General features: G+C 37.9%; 1 protein-coding gene across 6 annotated transcripts in view; it reads left to right on the top strand.

Moving 5' to 3' along the window:
* CDK13 (cyclin dependent kinase 13) overlaps positions 1–22,640 on the top strand; it is a 45,098-nt gene extending 22,458 nt beyond the window's left edge. Inside the window, exons 6-14 of one of the 6 annotated variants that reach the window (XM_066322894.1) lie at positions 5,256–5,445; positions 7,933–7,989; positions 10,623–10,724; positions 10,841–10,918; positions 13,011–13,127; positions 14,055–14,186; positions 16,467–16,618; positions 19,569–20,129; positions 21,226–22,640. In XM_066322894.1, coding sequence (XP_066178991.1) covers positions 5,256–5,445; positions 7,933–7,989; positions 10,623–10,724; positions 10,841–10,918; positions 13,011–13,127; positions 14,055–14,186; positions 16,467–16,618; positions 19,569–20,129; positions 21,226–22,082 — 2,246 coding nt within the window. In that variant the 3' untranslated portion in view covers positions 22,083–22,640. Of the gene's footprint in view, positions 1–5,255; positions 5,446–7,932; positions 7,990–10,622; positions 10,725–10,840; positions 10,919–13,010; positions 13,128–14,054; positions 14,187–16,466; positions 16,673–19,568; positions 20,130–21,225 lie in introns of all 6 variants that reach the window. The other 5 variants (XM_066322903.1, XM_066322885.1, XM_066322920.1 and 2 more) reach the window with 5 other exon arrangements.
* The last annotated feature ends 5,156 nt before the right edge of the window (positions 22,641–27,796 follow it).

The raw sequence follows: 27,796 nt of genomic DNA, 5'->3' as shown, positions 1-27,796 counted from the left end.
CTAAGTTTATTTTAGATTAAATTTTGAATTGGCTTGTAGTACAAATCTGCTAACTTTTTTAGGTATGGCGTTGCTATTTATATTGACAGTACTGTAGTACAGGAGGACACTGATTCTGCAGTACATTGTAATATGACTGACAGGTTACTCTGTCACAGCTGTCAAGGAGTAGGTGTTCGGAAATCTTGTGTTTTGGAAGGAGTCTGTTACAGCAGTCAGGTAGTCAACGTTACATGGTAGCCAGTTTTGTCTGTGTTTAATAGGAAGTTGAGTAAAAGCAGATATCTGAATTTCAGAAACCTCTAAAGCTGTACAGCTTGCCTTGCTGATCCCAAAATAGCTATAGAAACTTACCCAAATAGTTTTCATGCTAGAGCTATCAGGAATAGTGTGACTGCTTAAGTGATGCTTCCTATTTGTGTACGCTGTAGTGGGCTTTGGCCTGGAATGAGTGCAGACCTATTTGTGTTGCTTTTCAACTTGCTCCATGTCAAAATGAGAAAAATCTCTGATTATTAATCAAGAATTTTTTGTTTGTCTGCTTTAAGGTGGTTTTTTTTCTTATTTTCCCATATTACATGATGAAACAAGGAGAGTATTTACTCCCAGGGCATCTGTATGCCCTTGGCATGTATCTCTATTTCAGAACCTAATGTTAAGTTTCTGCAAGAGGAAAATGCAGTTGAACTTGGAGAGAAGTAACACAGTCATTAAATAGAAAGTTAATATTGGATGAAAATGTAAAAAAAATAGTATAGCAGCAATGTTTTCTTTAGTCTAAAGGTGATTAATTCGGTAGCTATGGCTATATTTATGGTTCTTGAAGTTAGAAAATAGATTAATAAAGCCTGAGTTGAAAGAAAAGACAAATGTTTATTAAAGGAACTTCAAGGTATTTAAGTATAAGGAACTTAAAGAAGTGGTGGACAATTTCTTCAATTTTCAAGTTGTGGTGGATAAAATCCTGTTTAAAGCTCTTGGAATAGAATAGCATGGGTAGTGGAAATGTTAAGGAAATAGTAAATGTAATTAATTATATTTAATCAAAGATAAGAATAATCTATGGATTGCATAGAAGAAGCTGGAGGAGGCTTAAGAGCAAAATGAAAATCTGATGGAATCACATTTTGAAACCTGAATACAGAACATATGTTGAAAACCTGTTTCACTACTTAGCATTGTACATACTGTGCACTGAACGAGGCAGGGATAGTGGGGTTTCTCTAAAGCATTTCTGTATTTCAAGATACTATTGTAATGTATTTATACTAGAATTGAATTTAAGTTTGTGTGTAATAAGACATTTTGGGTCTCCTGGGTCCACAGATCTTTCTTTAATCAGATACTTTGAGAAACACTGAACACCTTTCCCAGGAATTACATTTGGAAAATAATTGCTTAAAAGCCAGCCTCTGTGGAGGCTTTTGGGTCAGTCTCCCCTGCACCACCACCCTCCCCTCCCAGTCTGAACCACTTGTATCTTTTGCAACAAATGGTGTCCTGTTTCGTTGGATCTGTGTGATTTTAATTCAGTCTAAAGAAGTCCAGAGCCTGCCTGTGTCACAAAAACACAAAGTATGTTTTGTTAGGATTTTTTGACCTCTCAAAAAATCCACTGTTTATTGCAGATCATTAGTGCCATGTTTTGTTGAGTTACCTCTCTTGAATGCAAACCTTTACTGCATTATACCCAAGCTCATTTTGTTTTAAGAAACTGCTATTGTTAGAGCTCCATGACCTGAAACATGATCAAGAGGAGATGTGTTAATCCTTTCATTAGTCTGAGTTGGTACCACACTTGCTGAACCCCATCAGTCTTAACTGCCAAAATGATCAGAAAGGTGCATTTTTCCAAGTGTAATCATAAGGAGTAAGGTGAGGATTATTTCCATCCATTTGAGTCTCAGTAAATAAAAATTTATTGTATACCTCCCTAGTAGGTTCAGCTGCTTTCTCTTATCCCATATTCAGAAATAGGCAGTGTTCCTGCTGCTCAGCTGTTCCAGCTGCTGCTCTGTCAACATGTAGTGACATTAAGATTTCTGATTACCTCGGTAGGTGAAGGAAAGTAGATGAGCTTTGTGGTGTTAGTGAAGGAGATGGGCCACCCAGGAGACAGCTCCTCCTTTGTTGCCATGTGTGGAAATGGACTGTAGGCTTTCTCCCACCCCGCAGGTGGGAAGTGCTGATCTTTAACACGACAGCAGTAAGATGGGGAATTTTAAAGTCACATAAGTAATTCTGGGTTCATTTGAATTGCATGCACTTCACTGGGAGAGGACTTTAGGTGTTCTTACGACAGTGCTTCCCAAAATGAGGACTGGGCAAAGCTAGCATCAAGCAAAACATAATTTTAAAGTGTAACCTCCAAGTTACACCTCCAAGTTAATCAAGTTACACCTTTGCACCTTTTCTTTACAAGAAGAAACTATTACAAAGAAATTAGGAAGAAACTATTATTTTTTCTGTTATGTTTTCCTTTTTTGAGAAATAGATATTTGAGTGGCATTTGTTTTGATATAACTAAAGTATGCTGTGAACTTGAATTCAGACTAAGCTGTAGTAAGCTTTGTACACTTTTGCCTATGCACAGTTCAGTTGTGATGTCTCATGACTGTTTCCTTCTTCCTGAATGACTAGCTGCTTTCCCTTTTATGGAGGATCAAATCCCCCAGTGTGATGAAAAGCAATGAAGATTTGAAATTATCAGGTGGAATAACATACCAATTTTGATGGCAGAAACTACAGAGCTCTGTCAGAAAAGGGCACCATGTTTGTCTAGGAATAAATTAACAGGAGTTCCACTTCAGTGTGCTGGATAACTTTTTTGCAGCTACAATCCCTTCTAAATATAGCTTGAGTCATGTTAAAAATCAGGCTTGAATTTTAAGACTGCCAAGGTTAATAGGCTAATTTTCGTATTTTCTCATACTGAATGGAGAATTTACCAGCTTTTCTTTTTAAACAAATTTTCACGTTTAGTTAGGAAATAGGCAAGAGTGCCCAAGTGTAATGAATCAGTACATTTTCTCTTGATCTCAAAGGAGTCTTTAGCATTTATCCTGTTTTAATGTACGTTTCTTAATAGGAGTTGCAGAGAATGTAAATAATCAGATGTCACCTCCCAGGTGCTACTCTACTTTTTGAATCTTCTCTGTTGTCAGCTTTCCTTCTTGCATGATGGTACCATTGTGATTGTTGGTTATAAATAGCAGTGAAAAAATCTTGGGAGTTAGTGACAGAGCAGGAAGTTGCTCAAGGCATGGATCCTGCTTTGCATATAAACCAGAGATTTCTGTTCAGCTGTCCTCACTAAATAGTTCTACAGTCTTTCTCCTTTTCATACGCACACATGCAGCCAGCTGCCATGACAGAGTTAACTTTCTCATGTACTCCAGAGCAAGAAGGTACCAAGATTCACTGGTGTTCATTCAGTTTTGTTGAGCTGATGTCCTCTGAAGAGCGTATCTAGGTTATTCTGACACGGCAGTACTAATATCAGGTGTTTTATTCTGAGGCATTTTAACATATGTCATGTTAAAACAGTTGTTGGTCAAGTAAGGGGAGAGGGGAAGAATCATTTGCTCCTTCTGAGAGAAGAATTTTGATATACAGATTGCAATCCCTGTCTGTGTCACCAGATTATGTCAGGAGTGGTGAGCACCTTCAGCCCCTTACTGGCAAGGGTTCTGACAGGATGGAAGATAGCTTCAGATAGCTTCATGGTTCATACTCCAGTCATTGTTGAAGTAGATCTAACAGCAGATTGCCAGCTATCTAATTTGAAAAGACCAAGATTAGGAGCCTCTGTGTTTTCCACAGTGAACTGGATTGGTGAACTCAGTTACGTAAATAATAACACAGCAGACTTTGGATTATTCATAGCTCTTAATATTTCCCTCTCTCCTTGTGAAGTGATGGATGGGATTGTGTTGTACCTGCTTGATTCACCTCCTGTTTCACCCCCTCTGTACACAACAGCAGGGGTATTTTATGATGAGCATTTTGCCTTCTCTGTATAATACACAATAGGACAAAAGGACCTAAGTCAAAAACAATGAACTCTAATGTCTTGTGCAATGGCCTGTGCTTTAGCTGATGTATGCTGATCATTGTTCGAAGTTTAACACTCACTGTTTGAGTAATCTTCTTCCTGAATAGCAGATGGACCTAGCATTCTTTTTTCCTTTTTCAGCTACCAAATGAGAAAAGGAGTTGGTTCAATAGAATGTGGCTGTGTATGTGTACAGCTTCCGTCAAGCTGACTTCACGTTATTGCTCCAAGACTTTAACAAGTTCTGAGTTGAAACTTTTTTAGGAACAAGAGCGTGTAATGAGTTCTTGTTGGGTAGAAGCTATTTGTAGTGGTAGATTTAAGAAGGTTTTGGAAATGCAAGGTAGACAGACTCACTTGAATGTGGTTTCTGCATTGCTTCCTTTACTCTGCAGAGGCTGCACTGTTCTGTGTGTCCCAGAGTGAAGAGGGGAAAGAATGAAGTACTAAAAAGTAGATTGTACTGGGAATGGTTGTGTTGGAAATTGGTTATTGCTGCTTCTGAATCACTCAACACTTTTCCTCTTTGAATGCTTATATGTATCAAAGAGCCTTGGCTTTAATAGCTTTTGTTGGTAGAATTATACAAGCTGATGTGAGATAAGTACAGATTCTCTTGCATGTGACAACTTAAAATATGAAGCTTGTCTTTGCAGAGCTGCTGTTACTAGTAGGTTAGTTCTGCTTTCTTATTTTATCCTGTCTTATAGATATTTTTAGTCTGAGAAGGGCAAGCTTATTTCTGACCCAGTTGCTCAGAAATCTTTAAAAAAAGTTAATCACTGAGTCATGACAGATGGACAATAATGCAAAATCATGCTTGTATATATTTTGTTTTATAGATTTCTCTCCAAACTTTACATGGGTAATATTAACAGAGTTAATTTTTCTTGAAATAAAATGGATGGAGATTGAGAGCTGTAGGGAGAGCACATATTCATCTATACTAAAGCACCATGTGTTAACATTATTTTTCTTTTCACAAACATTTGACTAGCATAATTGTTTACATGGAACAGCAATTTATTAAAATTTTTTACTGTACTATTTTTCATTGGACATGAGATACAGCTATAAATACTGCAGAAAATCTAGGCAGTTGTATGAAAAATGCTTCTGATTTTAAAAAGTAGGCACCAGGAATGCTTTGGACTGCTGTTAAATCAGTTTTTCTGTCTGTGTTTTCCCTTTCTTTTCGTAGGTGCATTTTACCTGGTATTTGAATATATGGACCATGACTTGATGGGACTGCTGGAATCTGGTTTGGTTCATTTTAATGAAAATCATATTAAATCTTTCATGAGACAGCTGATGGAGGGCTTGGCCTATTGCCACAAGAAGAACTTTTTGCACAGAGATATCAAATGTTCAAATATTCTACTGAATAATAGGTATGGATGTTACTTAAAAGCATGTAACAAAAATAGTATGTTAACAACATCTTTAAATTGTTCTTTCAGTCTTCATACTTCACCTGATTGGAGGCAGTAGCAAAACTTACTTTCTAAAATACCTAGTTTCTTTAAAATCAGTTGCAAAATACTAATCCAGTAATGTTCCTGCTTAACACTGGAGCCTGCAGCTCCACATTAAACTTAATTTATGTTAAAAGAGAGGACTCAGTTTTAATCCTGCTAAGTCAGAGTACCAGGGGAAAATTATCTGAGTTCAAATATTTTGAAACATAATTGAAGGATGCGAGTGGTCAATGTGTATTCTTTCTGCCATCTCACTTCAAGATCAAAGTGTGGCTGGGCTGATCCTTCTGGCTGACAGTTCTGGGGTCCTTGTCATCATCAGTCAGGATAATGCTTTAAAAGATTATTTGATCAGGCATGTTCAAGCGTACCTGAACTTGCAGTTAATAATTTTTCTTACAACTTTAACACATTGTAATTACAAATCATATTAGTAAGTGTGGTGTTTTCCATGTGCAGCAGCAGCAACAAATAAAAAGCCAGTGTGAAGATAGTGGATGACTTCATTACCAAGTGTTGAGCATCATAATCTGGAGTACTAAATCCAGGGAGCAACATTAAGCAAGCTTTGTAACAGCAAAAGAGGGTATAGTTAAAAAAAGAGCAAGTAGTCGGATTCTGGGATTTGTTGCACAGGAAGTTTTCTGGGTATTGTCAGAAGTTTCAGAAAAGATGAGACATTTTCAAGGACAGGATCATTAGCACCTGCTAATGGGAATGGACAGAGATCCCTGTTTTAGCAGCCTTATCACAATGATTGTGGGTCATGGTTAAGTATGAAGAGGATAAGCTCCAAAGGGAGTGGGTTTGCATGTTCTCCCTTAAAATATACCACTGCTGTTGGAGATGAAATACTAGGCAAAATGGATCAAGGGTCTATTTTGATAGGCCTATTTTTCTCCCAGCTTTCTCCAAATTAAATTTTCTGTTTCTTCCTCCTTTTTCCATTAGAGCGAACTGGCACTGGACTGCTTTCAGCTCTGTATCCTACTGTAGCCTTACCAGATTATGATACAGAATCTTAAACACATGTACACATTTCTCCCCATTACTCAGTGTGCCCACCCACTGAATCTTACTGCCTGCTAATCTCCAGGGTTAGTGTTTCTGTGTGCACCTTTGGGAGCTTAGAAGATGGGTGTAACTTGACAATGGAGAAGAGTGCCTTATGGTAGAGGAGGAGCTTGTTATTTTACTGTGCTTTCCAATCCATGTTACAAAGTTGGGTTTTTCCCCCCCTAGGATAGTGTCTGAGCATCCTTAGATTTTTCCACCAGTAGTGGAAAACCAATTGTAGATCTGAATAATTTTAACCAGTGTTTCAGAAATCCTATTACCAGTTATGGCCTGAAGTTAAATGTGTGGATGATTTATCTTTTACATAGGCAGCTTCAACGAATTTTTGAGCAATTACATTTATCTTCTACAAATACATTCTCAGAAATAAGCATGTAAATTTGAGGGGAATGTTTCTTTGTTTATGGGTATTCTCCAGGAAGTCAGAGTAAAGGTCTTAGGAGAAAAGTGGGTGGAAACTATAATCTATAACTAAAAAGTGGATAGAAACTGTAACAATGATATGTTTTATCATCACAAAATGGTCATGCACATCCTGTTACCACAAAATCGTCATGCTAACAGCAAATCTTGCCATAATTTGGTAAAACAACATGTATTTGAAAGTGATGGGGGTTACAGAAGTTTATCAGTACAGAAAAGGAAAACCACATATAACTGTCCAACGTTTATTTTGTGTGTTAGAGAAGCTTGCACATAGCTTTCTGTTTTGAATCATCCAGACTTTACAAATAGTGGAAGCTTCTAGTCATAGAGCAGTGCCTTTTAGCTGTGGGAGCTGCCAGGCAAGAGCTCTGTATCTTCTATTCTTCCTCTCATATATGGAAAAACTCAGGAATGGGTAAAGGGTTATGTCATTCATCAGGTTGGCTGCTGACAAAAATAGAAGCCCTTATCTGGTCGGTCACCCTGATGTAAAGGCTGTATTAAAAATGTACAAGCGCAGAACAGGACTTCAGTGGCTTCCTAGAAGAAAGTATGGCTGCTGATAGTTGTTTACTGTACAAATGTTCATGCTAGCAGTAAGGCCTGAGAAAATAGCAGTTTATTCCCTCAATTTTTTCCTGTAGAGTTACTGACTGGAGTATTTTATGGTATAGACCTAATTTTTGACTAACATCCAGTAAATGCCATTTGATAAGCATACCTAATTTTGATTATTTGCTTACCGAAGAGAAGCAGAGATAGCAAAGCACTATCTCTTCATTAATGTGGCTTGATGAAGATCAGCTGCAGCTGTTTCAGTCTTAAATTTTACCAGATTTTGGGGGAAGGAAGCTTAACAGCATTAAAAACTAATTAATTCTTTGCTTTTTCCACCAGAGGGCAGATAAAGCTCGCAGATTTTGGGCTTGCTCGGCTGTACAACTCCGAAGAAAGGTAAGATACAATTATACTGTGAAAAAGCATTCAGAAGTTTAATCTTTTTGTGTAACTATTATGAAGGACAGAAGACTGTTTTGTTTAGAGGAAATGTTACTGTACTGTAATACAAGTAATTGCTTAGGAAAGAGAAAGGAATACATATTGTCTTACTCTGCATAAAACCACATAAGTCTCTTTGTGTGAGTGTATTACTTTTCCAGGTGTTCTGGATAAATAATGGTAGAGATTGGCCATATATTGATTGGAAATTAAGTTACACTCCGAAGTTTCTGGTCCTGTAAACCTGAGTTATATTTCTTCTGTTGGTATACCAAAGATGTTATTTAAGGAAAGCAATTTTTTTTATTTTTGCTGACACAAAGTGTCATACAGTTGCTATTCAATAAGCATTACTTCTGTGTAAGATTTAACTTTTCATTTCAAGAAGTTCATTGTATTCTATAGGCAGTCAGTGCTGTTGAATCTGCTGGAAACAGATTTACATGTTTAAATAAAATTTATTCTGAAACTTCTTGTGACTTGTGCTTCTGTTGTTCTTGGCTTCCTTATGCTCATATACCAGGAAACAGGTGCACAGTTTTTTATGATTAGGGACTTTACTATTTACTTTGTAATGTAGTACTTGTTGTGTGGAACTGACTTTTCAAAATCCAGGCTGAATGTTCACTAGAGTAGTATGTCCATGAAGTGGTTGGATACGTGAGCTTATTTTGATTTCTGCATGTCTAATTTGGGAAATAATATCCATAATGCTAGCTTTATGGGTTTCTTGTTTTCTACATATCTCTTAGGTTGTTGATAAATATGTTAGCATTAGTTTCACTGAGCTGTTGTCTCAGAATTATTATTTTGGGAAAATATGCTTAAGTACAGTTATGAAAACTGTTCAGTATAATAGGATATTATACATAGTATAAAGTGAAATAATCTTAAGCATCTGCTAGCTAAGTATTTTTTGGTTTGGATCTACTTAATAATAAAATGATATTATGCTTTAACATGTGCCAAACCAGCCTAATGTTTTTTTCCCCCTTTGGTTTACCATGTTTTGCTTGGGTTTTTTAATGTCTGTTTTTAAATTAATTCAAATTTTGTTTATAAAACTCACTGTTCATTAAGGATTAGAGGTTCAGTGTCCTTATCATTCCAATAACCCATTTTACTTTACACGAAGCAGCAACATTATTATGCATAAAGGAAACCAAGATTAAGATTTAATTAAGCTAGCTGATAGAATTGCCAGTTGAATGGGGGGGAATAATTAGAATCTCAGTAGATTTTGGACAATTATTTGTCATTGATTTTCCTTCTGACCTGCAGTAAAAGATGTAATTAATTTGTATCAATGAGTGTATAATAGCTGCTGGTTTTAATTTGTATGCTTTGCATTTGGTTTACTGTTGTTTAGAATTTAATACTGTTTGAAAGGGTACAGAACTTAGTATGATGGGGAGGAAATAAAAATTTAAGTAAATTCCCATTGATTGTTGTAGTTGTGTTCCTTTAAATATTATTCTGGTAGATTTAATGTGTTTGGAGTAGGAGATATGGCAGATTGCATGATAAGACAACTGTTAAAAAAACCCCACCATACACTAACACATATGAGCAATGTATCTGTAGAGATAGTCCATACCATGTAAACTTTTCATAGAGGAATGCTTGCTTCAGAGATAGAAATGATAAATGATGGAATTGTTTCCAAAAACATGCTACCTTTTAAAAAGGAATTGGAGTTATGTGTGTTAATGAAAGGACTCCGATAATTTTACAAAAATGATACCTGTGCTACTGAGAGCTTGTTAGACTTCATTCTGTGGTTGTCCGTACTTAGTGTTACTCTGTTTGGAGTTACCTAGTGTTGGAAACAGTGGGAAATTGCAAAAAAACTGAAAGAATTCTGGAATCACTTTTAAAGCCTCCTGGCTGAAACAAAACCAAAATCAAACATCTCTTTTCTGCTTTTCGTTCTGAACTGTTGATGCTGTAGTTCAGCCTGTGCCCCCAAAAAAAAAAAAAAAATCTGCATCTGCATTAGTAGAAATCTTTCTTTGGTGGGAGGATGGAAAGGATTGTTCACAGTGATCAAAATTTCTGGTTAGAGCTGTGGAGAATTAAAGATACTAGAAGCATTCCAGGCTTTGGAGTCAAAATTGGTGAATGATGTAGTTCCAGAAAAAGGCTTTTATCTCTTTTGCTCATACTTGAAGAGGGAAAAGTAACTTTTTTTCTTCTTTTTAAAGCACTGGTAGAGGTCCTGTATTCGGTATGGTAATAGTCAATAATTGGGTGGAAGGTACTGGTTTTATGTAAGCAGGTCCTGCTCTTGAAATGACTAGCAATGTCATAAACATACAGTATTGCTTTCTGAATAATAATGGAGATGCAGAGTTCACATAGCATCAAGGTGGCTGTGGTTATTATTTATATCTTCAATCTGACTTTTTGTAGCCTTCATCAGGCAATTGCGTTTGCTTTTGTGCTGTTACAGCTTTGCAGGAATAAAATTAAAAGTGAGTGGAAGATTGTACTGTTCTTAAACATCATCACAGAAGTCCTTAAGGTATCAATTTTTTAAGTGTGATCATACTAAAATGATAGTCCTCTCTTTTTCCTCCTTCCAACAGCCGACCATATACCAACAAAGTTATTACGTTATGGTATCGGCCTCCTGAACTTCTCCTTGGGGAAGAAAGATACACACCAGCTATTGATGTCTGGAGCTGTGGGTAAGAGTTTGGATAGAAGCATAGCAAGGATAAAAACAAGCCAAAAAAAATCTTAAAGTTTCTGTCAATTTGCACTGAAAGCCATAATGATGGAATTTTGCAAAACTGTGTTGCAGCTGTATCCTGGGTGAACTTTTTACAAAAAAGCCAATTTTTCAAGCAAATCAAGAACTTGCTCAGCTGGAACTCATAAGGTAACTAGCAAGCACCGCTACATAGTAGGTGCCTCATAAACTGACAAGTTTCTTTTCTTAGTGTTACAATCTGAGATAATGCACTGCAAATAATTAAAAGTGCTCGGTTCCTACCTCAAGTGAGATTTCAGAGGTTGTGAGGGGCGTGTAACAAGTGTCTTTGGCACAGACATGAAGGTTTTTTTGTGACTGTTCTGTGTTCCTAGAAATGTACATGACAAGTAAGATGCGTTTCTGTAAGGGTAGCTGGAGTTGCCTGTTACTGAAAGTGTGTAGAGAGAGTAATCAAAATGCTTGTAATTTTTAAGATGGTATTGCAGCTTGCTTTCAGCAAATCTAAATGAGAACATGGACAATAAGGACAAGTGGGATTTGGGAGCTATTTGGCATGCTGCTGTCCATGAGTTCTTGTTTCAAGCCTACCATGTACACACCTGGGCTTTTATTACTTTTGTGGGAATATTTCTCTTTCCTTACAAACTGCCAGACATTTGGTGAAGATAAAAATTCTGTTTCTTTGATAGTTCTCAATAAATCTTAGAATGGTAAGCATTTAATTCAGTGGAACCAGAGCATCTTTTTCTTTCCCTTTATTCAGCAAGCAAAATTTGCTCTTGATTCTGATATCATAATTGACATTGTAAATGAGGAGAGGGGCTCTTCCTAGAAACAGGGGGAAAAGAGGGTGAGTCCTACAGAACCTACAGAAAGTGAACAATAATTGGTCAAATTAACTTAATAATAAAAAAAAAACTAGTTATGTATTGAGATGTTTTTCAAAACAAATTGAACAGTAGCATGTTTCTGTGTAATGTGTTATTAGCTAGCCTGAAAAAATGAAGATTTTAAGAGGTGCACAGCAGATCAGTGGTCATTTTTGGCATAAGAAGAATGAAACTCATGAGTTTAGGAGTTTTTGTTTTTGAGCACTAGATGGCATTGAAGCACATGAGAATAGGTAATTCAAAATTTTTCTTTCTTTCTGTTTTATCTCTGGTACAAAATTCTAAAACTTCTTGGTGTCCTTCTGCTGGAAGCTTCTGTTTGTAGATCATTTCTCTTCATTGATGCTATGCATTTTTTGCTGTTTAAACATATCAGTTTTATCAGCATCTCTGCTGTGATCATGTTGCAATCAACAATTCTACATTTATCTTTTCAAACTTTAGCAAAGATAGAGCTGAAGTACATTCTGGTAGTAAGAGATTTATTATTTTTATTCTCTCTCCTGAAAATTACATACCCCAACCAGTAAAGTCAGATTGGTTTGCATAGCACCTGGGGCATAATGACTGGATCATTAGGTCTCTTACACTACCCATTTAAATATTACAAAAAGGAGGGCTGAACTAGGGAAATGTATTTGCAAAATGTTCTTTTATGACTGCCTGCATCAGAATTTGAAACCTTGCATATGTGGAAGTATCTTACCAGTTCTTCTGCTCAGAAGTCTAGTGTTGATCAACTTACGCTTAGCCATCCTTGATTGGAAAAAAGGATAGGGATGGAATGTGAGGCATAAGAGTAAGTATGGGCAGCTCCATTTGTGGATGAAGATGAAATTTGAGACATAAAACTCATAATTGAAGTAAAAAATACAGAGGTTTTCTAGTCTTTAGGACTTACTGAATTGTTTGTTTTTCTTCCATTATGTCTTCAGCATTAAATAAATTTGCATTGAAAACGGCTTTTTCAGCCATTTGGTATATCTTTCTTCAGTGGAGTTGGGAGCTAAGGACATAGAAGTTACTCTAAATGTGGACTATCCCATTCTTATAGTCAGATACCTGGAGTAGTCTTCAGATGTAGTTGGTTAAATTTTGAAAAACATTTGTGTAGAGGATGTGGGGGCTGGACTGAGGCAGAAAACAGTAAGTTTAGTCTGTGTGAGGTGATTGCCCTTTGTAGACAATTCACCATTATTTAATGGTGTTGGGCATTTGACAGTGGAGAAATTTTAACTAAAAATAACCTGAACATGAAAATGGAAAATTATTTTTGTTCTCACTGTACTTGCAAGAATAAAAATGACAGCTGTGCTCACTTGTGGTTTTGGATCTCATACTCCTCTTTTCCCTTCTTTTTGGTACAGCCGAATTTGTGGAAGTCCTTGTCCAGCAGTGTGGCCTGATGTTATAAAATTAGCTTATTTCAACACAATGAAACCAAAGAAGCAGTATCGTCGAAAACTGAGAGAAGAGTTTGCTTTGTAAGCATGAAGAATTAGTTTAGTCAACTGTAATAGCATTAAGTTTTCTTGGAGACTTTATGAACTTCAGTATTTTCTGGAGAACAGGCACAGATCAAGTGTGAAGAAAAATGGCTTTAGGTTCCCATGGTACACACAGGGCTTGTATTAACCCTTATTTAATAGGAGCGTCAAGAAGAGGAAAGAAGGCCCTAAAATTTCAGCCACGTGTCAACTTTAACTTAAGGAAACATTTGTTTGGTACACCTGCTTGCTGCCCTGTCCAAAAAAACAGCTCAGAGTACTTAATTGTTTTGTGTTGGTAAAACTGGCTACAGTAAATATGTGGTCTGGTTAACATTAGAGCCTTTTGGGTCATAAATTCATTCAACACAGAGGAATTATCTGAACTGTATGTTCTAAAATACTACCATTGGACTAGTTTTGTGCATATATCTCAAGTGAAAGGTATGGAAAACAGCTGTAAGCTTATTTTAAGGGGATTGTTCCCCTCTTTCAGGGAGAGTGGGCTTCAAGAGAAATGCATCATCCCTTTCATACTTATGAGACTAATATCATTGAAGTAATAGAATTATTGTCTGTGAAGTCAAAAGTCCAACTCCATGGGGGCAAATTCCAAAATCTAGAGTAACAATATAGTCTTGGTTTCAAAATGTGGGTGTGTTTTTTTGTAAGGACAAGGTTTCAAGCAGTGAAACAACACAAGGCAAAGAAATCTTGGGTTATAGAAGAGCACAGGTAGTGAAAGGTGAAGTTTGTTTCTGCCTCTTACTATTAAGCTCAGGTTGTGGGTGTGTTTTGTTAGTCTATAAGTTACCTGAGGATTTAATGATCATCTTGGAGGGGATGTGTTAATTAAAATTTTTCACAGACGTGTATGATACAAAAGAAAGATGTGACTCTTTCCTCTGTTTTGCACTTTTGTAGCATCCCACCAGCTGCATTAGATTTATTTGACTACATGCTTGCCCTGGATCCCAGCAAGCGCTGCACAGCTGAACAAGCTCTTCAGTGTGAGTTTCTGCGAGATGTGGAACCGTCTAAAATGCCTCCTCCAGAGTAAGTAATTTCCACTCGTAATGTTACTGACCTGTAGGAAGTGTGAACATGCACTGATTTCATTAAGTTCATTGTGGTTCAGTATAGGAGATGGTGGCAGAAATGCTGACATCTATAGTTGTCGAAAGGTGATTCTGCAGTAAAATGCTTGTGTAGCTAAGTGACTCTTAGGTAACAGATAACAGACTTGATTTGTCATTCCTAGAACTAGTTATTATTGAGTTGCTACCTTTAAAGAAAATACTCTTCTGTGAATGTTTGTAATATTTAAAAAGCATAATTTCCCTTTTATCTCAGTTTATCAGTGTCTGCTTTTTCCAGGGTTTTTGAGGTCCTCCATGAATCTCAATTGCTTTCTTTGATGATAGAATGACACTAGGTACAGAGTTCTGCACAGGTACCTGACAGTTAAAGTGAAATACAGTAAATTGTTTCATGAGCCGGATGAGAGCCTTGGTTTTACAGGCAGGAAAAGTGAAATTGTGCAGGGTTGTTGCTGTGAGTTTTTTTAGGGGAAATATATTGCAATGCCCCACAGGATTTTTGCAGTGACTTTGCAGTCATTTTAATCAGTAGAAATCATATTGGAGCATGTCCTGAAGAGAACAACGAAAAGGTACTGGCGAATCTGCGTGTCGCATTCTTTTCTCAATAGAACTGTCAGAATATCATAGAATCTATGATATTGGTTGAGTAAACTGAACTTTTAAGGCAGCCTGTACTGACTTCTTTTTATCTAGGGACTTTTTTTTATCTAAGGATTTTATTGAAATTCTTTCTAGACTTACCTTTTTACATACACAAGGTTATTATACAGAATCATAGAATAGGTGAGGTGGGCAGTGATCACAGTGTGTCATCTGGTCCAGCCTCCATGCTCAAGCAGAGTCATCCCAGAGCATGTGGCGCAGGGTTGTGTCCAGGTGGTTTTTGACTATCTCCAGTGAGGGAGACTCCACAGCCGCTCTGGGCAAACATTACTGAAACATGAGCTGAAGAGGTTTCATTGCCTGAATATGATTATATCACTGTGTGAAAATCAGAAATTGGCAATCTCAAGCTGTTTGCTGAAGTTGCAAGACCACTTGTGCAGCATGTTGCTTATGTGCCTTTTAAAGTAAGTGAATGGGAAGATAAGCTTTTTTTCAAGGATGTGTTAATACATCCATTCTAGAAACTGATACATGGGAATTCAAAACAAACTAGTCACTGGTGTCCTTTTAAAAATTAGGAGGAACCACACTCACTTCTGGCACAGCACAGGAAGGTGTCGACTGAAGTTTTTGAGAGACTGAAGTTCTTGTTTTGGGAAGGAGCAACTGTTCCTCCAAAGAAAGTGACATGCTGATTGGAAGGACCATAGGATACTTCTCACAATGAGTTCTTGCTTCTGGTTGTTTTTCAGAAAATACTTGGCAGGTGGAGGGAGAGAATAAAGGCAACAGTTGTCCTAATTGCCTTTCCACTGTCTCTTGTCAGCTAATTTTTCGTTGTTCCTGGGTGACAGAACTGCTAGGATAGTTCATATGTAATAGGAAAACATAAACCACTATTTTTACTGCCTGTCTCAGTATTTCTATGGGTCTTTATGTTCCTCAGGAAATCAGAATTGAGATGCCTGCTGGGAACTGTAATGGAAGAACAAAATCTGTGGCAGATAAGTTTCTTAGGAGAATTTTGCCTCTGCATTCATATGTCTTAAAGGATAGCCCCTTGTTCTTCCTGGTATCCCAGCATTGTTAGTGACCAGTGATATTTATTTGTGCAACTTATTTCTGCAGTTTTTTTTCCCTATTCATTGGTTGCCTTAGCTGTACACTGTAAATACTAGATAGCTATGTCTATTACTGTGGACAAATCTGTGACCTAATGACTCAGCAGTACTTTTATAAGCAGACAGAAGGACCCTGAAAAAAATGCTTTCATATTGATAACGTATCTGGTAATAGGCAAGTTGTATTTCATAGAAACTGTGCAGCATTGATTTTGAAGTTTTGAATTACACAAATAATTAGGAAAGCAATTCTTATTTTGAGATACCTTTTCCCCTTTTCTGCCAGGAGGACTTGTGCTTCTGAAAGAGGTACTCAGTAAAGAGTTTTCAGCCAAAAAAAGCAGGTCTGAGATTTTGCTGGCTTTTGAATGTGTCCGCATGCATTTCCAAGTTCCAGTAGGTTCACCTCTCAAAAGTTACATTCTGTATAATTTTAAGTGGTTTTACCAGTATGAAAAAAAATAAAAATAAGGATAAAACTGATTATCTTGAATCATTTTTTGCAGCCTTCCTTTGTGGCAGGATTGCCATGAGCTGTGGAGTAAGAAACGGAGAAGACAGAAGCAGATGGGCATGACTGATGATGCTACAGCAGCAAAAGTCCCTAGGAAGGATCTGTCTCTAGGCATGGATGAAAGCAGAACCAACACCCCACAAGGCATGCAAACTTCTTCCCAACTCAAAACTCAGGGCAGCTCTAGTGTAGCACTTGGTCAGTAATATTTTCAATATTTTCCGCTACTTGGATTGCACCTCTAGAAATTTTAGGTGTTATTTGCAGAGTATGGGCATCTCCTGGATTCTTGAGGGAGGAACAGTATTGTAAGTTTAATCTTTGTTACAAAAGATTTGCCTTTGCTTTTGGAAACATAAGTGTTCCTTTCCAGTTACACCTAACTTTTCAGGCTGGTCAGAGCAACTAACTTGCTTGCTCTGTATTTTGAGGGGATCAGCTCTTGCTGATCGAGAATTCTTTGATAATTCCACAAGCCAGTGGTTGTTCAAAGTTTCTCATGATCTCAATAGATGGGATAAGCTTTTTGGTATTGATAAACTAATTAGAAGGGAGAGTTTAGAACAACTGCCATTTCAAATGGAACAGATCCCATCTGCATGTTATGTTAGTCTTCAGCTTTCCAGGTTGCTGGGGCTAAATCAAGTTGTTAGAAAAAAACCAAAAACACCCAAAAAAACCAAAACCCAAACACTGAAACCACCTGCCCAGAAGCTGATATAACATGAAGTCTCTGCCTCTGTGAATTGCACTGTCAGTAATTCTAAAACTTAACCAAAGTATCTTGCTTGAGATTAGTTTTACAAATATAACAAAAACCATAATGGTTCCAGTATGGAGAACATTTAAGATACTCAGCAGTTAAGTGATAGTTCTTACAAAATATGTAGAAATACAAAGAGTTACAACACCAAATGGATACCTGAAAATTCAATGTAAGATCATTTTTGATTGTGCAAAGTAAGCTATGGCACTGATAGAGGACGTCAGCTAAAAAACACAGTTTATGCATTCATAGCAGCTGACAATTCTTTAATACTAACCATCTTAAATAAACCCTTAATCTAATAGTAGAGCAGACCTCCAAATATTCTGTGTAGAGGTACATTGGAAGTGGTTATTTTAATCATATTTTATTGCAATTTATTGCCTCTTGCTCCATTCATCTGGTTTCTGACTGTAAACCAGCTGTGAGATTCTGCTAATCCATATGTTTAGGCTAAAGTTTTGGCAGCATTTTCAAGAATGACTTTCTGTAACTTTTTCCCCATCAATCAAACTAAATTGGAAGTTTAAAGAGTCCAAAGGATAGTTGTTATCTGTGCTTTTTAACATAATAGCCTGATGAGAGACTACTGTTAGTCATTAATACTGACTATGCAAAAAAACTAAGTAAATAGAGAAGGAATCATTCAGACCTGTATTGCTATTTACCCATACATACACAGAAAAATACATCTAGGTAGAAAATAAGCCAATCTAATTTTCAGTGGAGCATAGAGGCGTTTCTTGTATTAAGCAAAGCACTTCTGGAAGCTGTAATGCACCTTAGATAATATTAATAAGAGACATTATATAACTCCATGACCAAATGCATGCTTTAGCCAAAACTCGTGAATTTGTTTCTAAGCACCCCAAAAGAAGAGGTTAAAAAGCCACTGTATCAGTTGCTAATGTTCTGATTCATGAATGGGACCCCTGATTATTGCATTTTGCAATTAAACAGGAACTGTTCAGAGCTCAATGATTTTGTTATGACAGATTTCCCAAAATGCAGTTTCCTGTTAGAATGAACTTAAAGCTAACCAAAGAGTATGGAATAGGTAGATTAGTTTCCCTGTTTGCCATTTTTCTGATGAATTTTCACTGACTCCGAGAGAAGTTTTAATGTTGAGTATACCATCCTCAGACGTGACAAAATCTTCCATTAATCACAACATCTGAGTGAGAGTCAGCAGTACAAGGCATAAGAAATTTTATTTGTATTGCTGAATAGAAGGTGAATTATATTCATATAGATACATAAACATTTTGAAGTCCCTGGATCCTGCTTAAGTAAGTTCCAAGTGCTCATATCCTGGTGCAAATCCACAAGTAGAGTTGTGAGTTGTGGGTTTTGCAACACTTTGCAGCTGTGCTGCTTTTAAGTCTTGCAAGGCAAATACTTAATATTTTTGTGTGTCATGCATGCCTTCTAATTTGCTGGGAATTAGTATATTGGTAAGATAGCACAGTGGCAAGGATAGAAGCGGTCTGAATGTGTTTGTGCTGACCTGGTTTTAGAAAAATTCAGAGCTCAGCCAGCCTGCTCACACACTCTTTTTCTAATTTTTAACTGCTTTCTTCTCTAAGTCATTTGCTCATAGGGCATGTTGCAATCCATGCTGCTTCACTTCTTTCAAAATAAATCACCACAGTGGGTGTTTGAAGCTGAGAAACTACTTTGATATTCAGACTTCCTTATCCATATTCCCCTGCATCATCATAATCTGCTTTTATTTGTGACAAACTTCATTTAATTGAATTAAGTGTATATTGTCACATATTTCCTGCTACTGAGTGACTGTCTTCTTGTCCCTCAAAGTCAGCACTTCTTTTTGCACTTATACTGTGAGCTCCTAGGCCACCTTGAGCCAGGTCACTTGGGCAGGTGTTAAAACCCAGATGCTAAGTTAGAATGGGCTGGAATATGTTTGTAAATGATTTTGCAGATGACTACTTTTTAACAAAGGATTGTGATTTGTTGAAGATAGGAAATTTTATGGGGATTCAAAGTCTTACAGCTGCCTAAAGCAGATGGCCTTGAGCCCCAGCTTAGATATATTGCGGAAAATTGAGCTCCAGCTTGGTGTTTTTCCATCTGTCCAAGTGCCTGTGTGCACGTCATGGAAGTAACTTTGGTTATATTGGATCTTACTGTTCCATTTCCTCTAGATACTCCCCAAAGACAGTTAATATGTAAAAGCATTTCATGTCTGTGTTGTCCAAACTCATGCTTTGCCAGTCCTGTCAGCCATGCTAGATTAGTCTTCTTTTGAGTTTCAGAAATATTTCAATTTTAAGTAATACTTAAAAACACCTTTTTTGTCTTTAGCAAAAACAAGCACTGGACAGCAGTTAAACCAGAATGAAGTGGCAATCCTGCTAAACCTGCTACAGTCTAAAACAAGTGTTAATTTGGCACAGTTTGCCCAAGTATTGAATATTAAGGTAAACCCAGAGACTCAGCAGCAACTAAATAAAATAAATCTTCCTGCTGGAATTTTGTCAGCAGGTGAAAAACAGTCAGAACAGCAGCAGCAGCAGCCGCCGCCACCTCCGCCACCTCCAGAGCAGGAGCCTCTAAAACAGCCGATGGTCACGCAGCCCCCTGTGCCACCTGCTCAGCTGGGTCAGCCTAAAGTTGAGACTGATGCTGCCCAGGCAGCTGTGCAGAGTGCATTTGCTGTTCTGTTGTCTCAGTTAATAAAGGCTCAGCAAACAAAACAAAAAGATTTTGTGTTGGAGGAGAAGGAAAACGGATCAGGAAATGAAATGTCATTACAACTCAGGCAGCCTCCAGAGCCCACCACTCCTGTGTCTGTCAGCCGGGACGACGTGGAATCTCCGGCATCTGGCTACCCACATCTGATCAAGTCATTATACATGTCTGCAGGTACTGAAGGCCTTTATTGCTAACCAGCAAATATCTGGAGCACTGGAGATGTAATAGTTTGGGAGTAGAGAATTAACATGTTTGCCATATGAATCTGTGTGAGTATAGGAGTTTAAATTGATCTGGTCATGTTTTACGTCTGGATCAGAGAATCTGTCTCTTAGTCTACCAGGTGCCATGCAGACAGAGCAAACAATACCCAGCCTAAGAGGTACACAAGTATTAGTGATGAAACATTGATCATTATTCTGGAGGTTGGGGTTTTCTTAGTGGTGAGTGTGGTGGTGAAGACAGCCTTTCTAGCAGATGCATAGATATGATTTGCCAGTTTTGACTGTGTGTTTAGGTAAAGCTTATTTTGGCGAGACATTGTTATTTTGGGTTTTAATGTTGACTAGAGCAGTTCCTTAGTGTCAAATTCAGTGATTACCTGTAACTGTCACGCACACCTAGCTAAAGGTTTCCATTGAGGTATAGTAGTGGCTTCCATAGTCTTCCCACAGTTTAGAGCTCTGTTCATCTTTTTGGGTTGCAAATTCAGGTTTATTATGGTGGTCCATGTATTGTTTTGTGGTGTTCACAGCTGAAAAATACTCTAAAGTGCTTTGGAGCTGTTCTTGGTGGGGTTTGGGGTTTTTTTGAGAGGTGTGCTTTTTTATGTTTATTTTAAACCCTGAGTTTTGCTGTTCCTTCATAGGGTGGCCTTTTGTCCCTTGAGACTTCTATTCTTATCTGTGAATCTTTCTTGATCCCTCTTTGAATTTTTAGTGTTTGTGTTGCTTGAGCTTTGTTCTGTTTTTTGGTTTTGCTGGTTGGTTTTTTTTTTGTTTTTTTTTTTAAGGAGCTTGTACTGTTTTTCTTTGACTGAGTACCTAGTAATCTTACTTTAAGGAGTAACCTTCATCATGCTCATGACACAAATGAGCTGTTGCTAAATTTTGTCCAAAAGAATCAATATAATTACTGATGAATATAACTAATAGATTCATGAGAATTGAAGTTAACAAACTATGTTTTTCCAGGAAGGAGTCCTTTTCTTTCTGGTCCTGTTATTTGTATACTTTTATTCCAGAGCTTTTCTTTTTCATCTTCTTAGGTCAAGAGGATTTGGTTAGGCAGTCTGAGATGAGGCTTCTGAACCGAACACCTGAGCAGGAGCGCCCTCGGATCTTGCCTCCAGACCAACGTCCCCCCGAGCCACCAGAGCCTCCACCGCTTACTGATGAGGACCTTGATTACCGGACAGAGAATCAGCATTTGCCTATAAGTAACTCTTCAGGAACAGATCCTCATGCGGGAGTGAAAGCAGCTCTTCTGCAGCTGTTGGCTCAGCATCAAGCTCAGGCGACAACGGAGGAGCCAGTACAAGCGAGTGTGGATTATCAGGCTAGAGACTCCTATGTAACAGGCCCGGACTACAAGGATAACTTTGGATCATCATCTTTCTCATCTGCCTGTTACAGCACTAGTGATGGAATAGGAAGTGGATCATCAGGAGTATTAGAAAGGAGGAGTTTCCTTGGAAACTCAGATATCCAGTCTTTGGATAACTACAGTACTGCTTCATCTCACTCTGGTGCTGCCCCTCCTCCATCGGCTTTTCCGGAATCCTTTCCCAGCTCAGTAACTGGTTACGGAGACATTTACCTCAACGCTGGCCCCATGCTGTTCAGTGGAGATAAAGACCATAGGTTTGAATACAGCCATGGCCCAATCCCAGTTTTGGGGAGCAGCAGTGATGCTTCCGCAGGGCCAGAGAGTGCACACTCTTTGCCCACAAAGATGCACAACTATAGCTATGGAAGTAATTTACAGGAAAATCCCACTGGCATCAGCCACATGCATGGACAGACTTGGACTTCTCCTGCCCAAGGACCTGGCTATTCCCAAGGATACAGGGGACACATTAGCACATCTGCAGTGAGAGGGCGAGGCAGAGGATTACCATATTGAGTATCTGTTTTTCCTCAGGCACATCATTTTTATCTGGAAAAACTGTTTTTCCCCCCCTAGCTGCAGTTTAAAGCAGCAGTTCAACAGACTTGAATAATATTAATTCAACAGCTTTATTTTTATGTGGAAAAGGGTCTTGCATACAGTAGGAAAAATTAAAAAATGCTTACAACTCATGCTGTCTAAAAACTAGATGACTTGATTGTACATGTTCACAAACTCTAGTTCTGACCTTTATTTTGTATTTTGGCAGTCTTAAGTGGATGCTAAATTTAGGGACATCAGCTTTTTATGGCACTCTTTCAGATCTTCTGAACTATGCACATTTGTGCTTTTTTTGTAAGTTTGGACCAACTTTTATGTAAAAAAAAAAAAGAAATTTTACAACAGTCAAAGCAGGGCACTGATTTATTTGGTATTTTTCTTTTTACAGAACTACCTTTAGTCAAAGGTCACTGTCAGTCTTTGCACTGCTTTCAGTGTTATTGTGGAAGGTGTACCTCGTGCTCATTTCAGATAATAAAACACAACCTTTCTCTTGATGCAAAATTTTATAAATATTTGGTCAACTTTTTTTTTCTTTCAAGAAAAAAAATGGGTGTTCTGGTAAAATGTTCTCTCCATCTCCCACGCTTGTTTATATAAAAACTGTTTTACTTGAATGGTAAGTGCCTTAACATGTAAGCTTAAGGTCTGCAAAAATTTGGAAGTATGAACATAATACCTAAACCTAGGTAATTAACAAGAGAATTCAGATAATAATAAGAAACTCAAACAGGTCATAATCTTGTGGTGTTTACTTCACGTGGGCCAGTTACTTAGAGACCTGATCTTACCTAGATAAAATTGTAATTTCCAATTTGAACTCCATGAGAAACGTTGAAAGTGAGGAGAAGAGTGAAGAGTGTAGTTTTTCCTAGGTCCCTGTTGGAGTTGTAGTAAGTATTTTAGTTCCTCTGCCAAATAAACTATACTTTGTATGTCCTTACCAAGTGATGAAATAGTTTTTTTCTCTTAAATGTCAACAGCAGTAATTTCTTTACTTTGTGTGAAAAGCTGACACTGTTTGTCTTTTTACCCCAAGAACTGCATTTTAGGAAGTAACCAAAGGAAGAATGACCAGTATTTAAAGCAATGGCAAAATGTTTGACACTAGTTGTAATTCGCTGTAAACTTGTGATTGTGCCAATTAATTGATTTTATATCTGCTATTCCACAGAACATTTTATAATTGGAATTGAGTGTCTCGGAACAACTAAATTATTACAGTTAAAACTCTTACCAAGAGCCACTCCTCATACTAGTTACAGCTTCCAGCATGTTTTGGTTTTCTTTTTTGTTTCCTCTGACAACAAGTGGTCTCTCTCCTGCAGAGAGGAGGTATGGTTATGTTTTTCCTGTACGTAAAAGGACGTCTTGAAGCCCATATTGGAAACAGTATTCCAACTGATTATCCAGTTGACAAATCGGTACCTTATGTAACTGAGTGTTTAAATACTACTTTTTAAAAAGTAAAATTTCTACTTACACTATTACAAATGTCTTGTCAATGACTTTTTGGATTTTCAGAATAGAAACCAAAGCTGTTGTTGTTTTGTTTTAATTGAAAATCCTGATTCATGTAGCTAAGTCCCACACTGTCGAGCATGGACAAATTCCCTTTGCTAACTGTGTAGTGCTTGAGGATCTGGCAGGTGAGGAATGGAGAGTCCTCCTGCTTACCCTGCCCCGAAGTCTGGCAGTTGCCTTCACTAGACACAGTAGAAAATCCTGCCATCTAAAAATAAAAAGTGGCCAGGTCAGAATCAAATATTTACAATCTGAATCGCCTGTGCTTAAAGAAAGGCAAAAGCTTCACGTGAATGACAGTGCACTGGACCATTTTTTCCTTGAGTGAGGACATTTCCATAACATATTTCTCCTAGTAAAATTTTAAAGGTAAAAAATCATTAGTGTCATTTAGATATGGACAGTGTTGGCTAAGGCTCTTTGTTTACTAATCTTAAAAAAACCCCAGACCTATGAATATGTGCACAGATTTTTGTTGGTTTTAGTTTTTTTTTTTTCCTAGAATCAAGCAAAAGACTTTGAAAGTTTATATGCACTTACTTTCACTAAAGATGTGCAGTCTGGGATTACTCACCTGCACTTCAAGTCTAACTGCAGGCAAGAGTTGGCTAAAATCACAGGTAAGTTCAAATGGAAAGTAGATCTCAGAGAACTAAATTAATTGACTTCCAATACGAAATAAAGGAAGAAGTTGTCTCCTGCCTTCCCTTTTGGACATAAATTTTCAAGTAATTTAGTTAGCTTCATTCAGTGCAGAGAAGTTGGTCCCCTCTGCCTGTGTAAATATGTGTGCAGTTTCCTTACAGGCTGGGAGTACTCTCAGACATTGTTCCACCAAAATGGGTTTCAGTCTTTGGCCATGAAAAAGCCCCAACACAAGTAATCCTGAGGGTCAGGAGAGAGGAGGTGCAATAAACAATTGACTTCTAGATGAATCAGAAACAAAACTCTGGCATGCTGTAGCAGATGAATCCTGTACAATGACTTTCCCCAGCTTAATGATTACTAGCCTGTGACTTTGAACACTGTATTTGCCTGGGACAACAGTGTTGGGATAATTTGGAGGGAAAGTGAATGTATTTCCATATGTGATAACTCTGAAAAGGTTGTCTTCTTTGCAACCCAGGGAATCTTCTTGACTCTTTCACTGACACCTTTCCTCCTGGGCTGCTGGAGGCTGGGTGCAGGTGGGGAGCCCTGCCCTTGAGGGTGTGGCAGGAGGATTGGTGCCTGCAGCTACTCTCCCCTGGTCTGGAATTGTGTCTGGGCGGGGTAGCAGCCAGGGAACTCCCAGATCTAAGGGGACAGTAGGTCCACATTCATTTGTACCAGACCTGTGTATTACCTGTCAGCATTTCTTTTGAATGAAATCACATGATGAGGTGCTTATGGCAGCATTTTACCCTTAGGTGTGAACTCACTCAGCAGAGTCTGCACTCATTTGGCATTTTACATCGTGCAGCTCTTGCACTTTTGATGCAGTAGTAGACATTCTGAAAATGTTATTTTTCTGTGGAGCCATGGCTTTCATTACTTTCTCCCTCATTCTTTTGGGTTTATGTTTTCCGTGCTGCAATTCCAAAGTGAGCTACAGAGACCCGGACACTACATCAAAAAGTAAGTGTTGTGTGTTTGTATTTCTAAATAAATGTAGTGAAATACTGTAATAATGGACTATCAAATAGCAAGTACTTCATTATTTATATTAAGTGGTCTTTGGCCATACCAAGAGGAAGAAAGCAAGCACGACTGGACTGCTTATGACCATGACTTAAAATGCTTAGACTATTACAATGCTTAAATTCAGCCAAAGGAAAAGGAAACCGCTTTTATGGATTGCTAGTTGTCATTATCCTGAACAGAATAAGCAGTACTAGGGAAGAGATATAAAAATACATGTATCTTTAAATGTTAATATGATTTATTGGAAAAATAATTTTTAAATGGCAAACTTCTATATTTTCTTATGTTTCCGTAAAATGTGGTCTCTCTTAAATTTTTTCCATCCCACAATAGTGTCAAGTGCTTTCTAGAAGCAGAGGCAGTAAGTGCCATGTTGTAAGTTCTTACAGTTTTGAGCGCTCTTCTTTTGCTTTCAGTTTTGGTGGAGGCAGTTTCAGTTCTGGTGAAGTTTACAGTTGGATGAGTTTAATAGATAATTGTGTGGTAAAAACTGAAATACTAAAGTAACACAGGATACCTCTTGTCTGCAGGCAAATTAGGTCTTGGACCATGAATTCTGTTTCCAAGAGAGAAAAATGTCAGATGTACTACTTGCATTCTTCTTTTCATTAATAAAACACACAAGTGTTTTACATACAACATTTCTCCACCCTGTTCTGTTATAGTGTTTTTTACATGAGGAAATTTTGGCTAGTACCGTTTTTGAGAGTTTTGGGATGTTCTGTATTTGCAGAAGTGTGTAATGAAATTAAGGAATCACCAGAAAATTTATTTGAATTCTATATTTAAAAATAAAATTACCTTGGGTTGACTTAAAATCAAATTAACTTGCTTATCAGGGTGAAGAAACTTTATTGCAGGAGTTATTTCGAGACAACTTAATTTAAAATAAATTGTTATGCTTCAGCTTGCTTACTCTTTGTTATTTTAAGCCATTTGTATATAAAATGTATTGTGCAGCCTGTAAATAAAATACATGAAAATTGAAGTCTTTCTTTGTTTTCCCTTTCTGGTTGCCAAATAGCATTTCAAATAGCATTTCAAAGAACATTGGGTTAAACTGAGAATGTTTTCAGTGTAAATTAAATTAAATTAATTCTGCAAGTTATTGATAAAACCCATTTCCTGCTCCAGTCCTGTTTGAAAGGAGCCCTGCACGGGCTGGCAGTGTGAGCCTTTGCTGGCAGCACGGATGATGTAGGAGCCAAGGTGCAGCAGAGCACTCCTTTGAGCACTGATGATGCCCCAAGAGCAGGCAGAGTGCTGGGATGTGGGTGTGGGACAAGGGTTTTGCCAGTGCTGAGAAGCTGCTGCTTCAGCACCTGTGAGCTGCTCAAGATGGTGGATGATGGACAACATGACATTTTTTCTTTGCCATGTCCAAGCAGAGGTGCAGTTAATACTCTCCACCGCTGTCTCTTTAAAGAGGATGGACGTGCGTGTTAGAAGCAATGGGAAATCAATCCCAAAGAGCCAGGTATTTTCAGTGTCTGGTGAGACACTGTGAATTGGGCCTGGCTTAAGCAGCTGTGCTTTGAATGCTTGAGGCTTTTCTTGCTTTTTCTTTCTCACTGTATTAGTTAATGTAATGAGACCTTTTGAATCTTTCAATAAATGCTGTACTTCCATCCAAAAATATGACACTTGCTCTTATCTTCATTTCACTTAAACTTGAGGTTGGGCAGAGTGCTGCTTCATCACTTGTCATTGATAAAGTCAACAGATGGGCAGTGAGAAGTAACAGGGGCCAACAGCAGTTGCACAGGTGTCACTTGACATTAGGCTGACAAGATGTGTAGCTGCACCCCAAAACATCTCACTCTGGAAAAATATTTTGGTGACGGCTACAATTAAAGCCTGACCTTCAGTTATGCGAAAAGCTCAGACTGTGTTTCAGAGGGTGTTGACTTGCATGTAGCAGATCTGGCAGTTGTGTGTAACCAATTCTTGTCTGTTCATTTTTTCTCATGAAAGCTGCTATTGCAACTCATAACAAAGTTGTGACAAAGTTGAGTCTGGTTTATGTTGGAGCATGAACCTGAAATGGTTTGAGAATGGTGCAGCATTGCTTTCATTGAGCTCTTACTGCCATTAGGGGTAGCCACCTGTGCATTAAGGTACCAGTAATAATTCTGGCGGGATCTGCATGTCAACTGATATCCTCAGCTGCACGTAAAATAGCATCAAGTGAAAGAGGAGCTACACAAGTAACTGCAGAACAGCCTGTATCCACACAGAGCTAGCAATGAATGGATCTATGAAATTGGTGGCAAGAGAAGGAACCAGCCCTCTTGTCAAGGCCATGAATTATTGCCTGCTAGTTTTAAAGAACAATGCAGTTTTGCAGAATTTTCTTTTAAATTACCCGAACCAGGATTAGGTTGCTTCTATTTTTAAGGAATGCCTATAAAACCTGATAGGCCATCTGGACAAACAGGATTAGGGCTACCAAACTCCCCCAC

This window comes from Sylvia atricapilla, chromosome 1 (genome assembly GCF_009819655.1).
Source record: "Sylvia atricapilla isolate bSylAtr1 chromosome 1, bSylAtr1.pri, whole genome shotgun sequence".
Taxonomy (NCBI): domain Eukaryota; kingdom Metazoa; phylum Chordata; class Aves; order Passeriformes; family Sylviidae; genus Sylvia; species Sylvia atricapilla.
The sequence above is the reverse complement of the archived record's forward strand: the minus strand, read 5'-3'. Positions and strand labels throughout refer to the sequence as shown.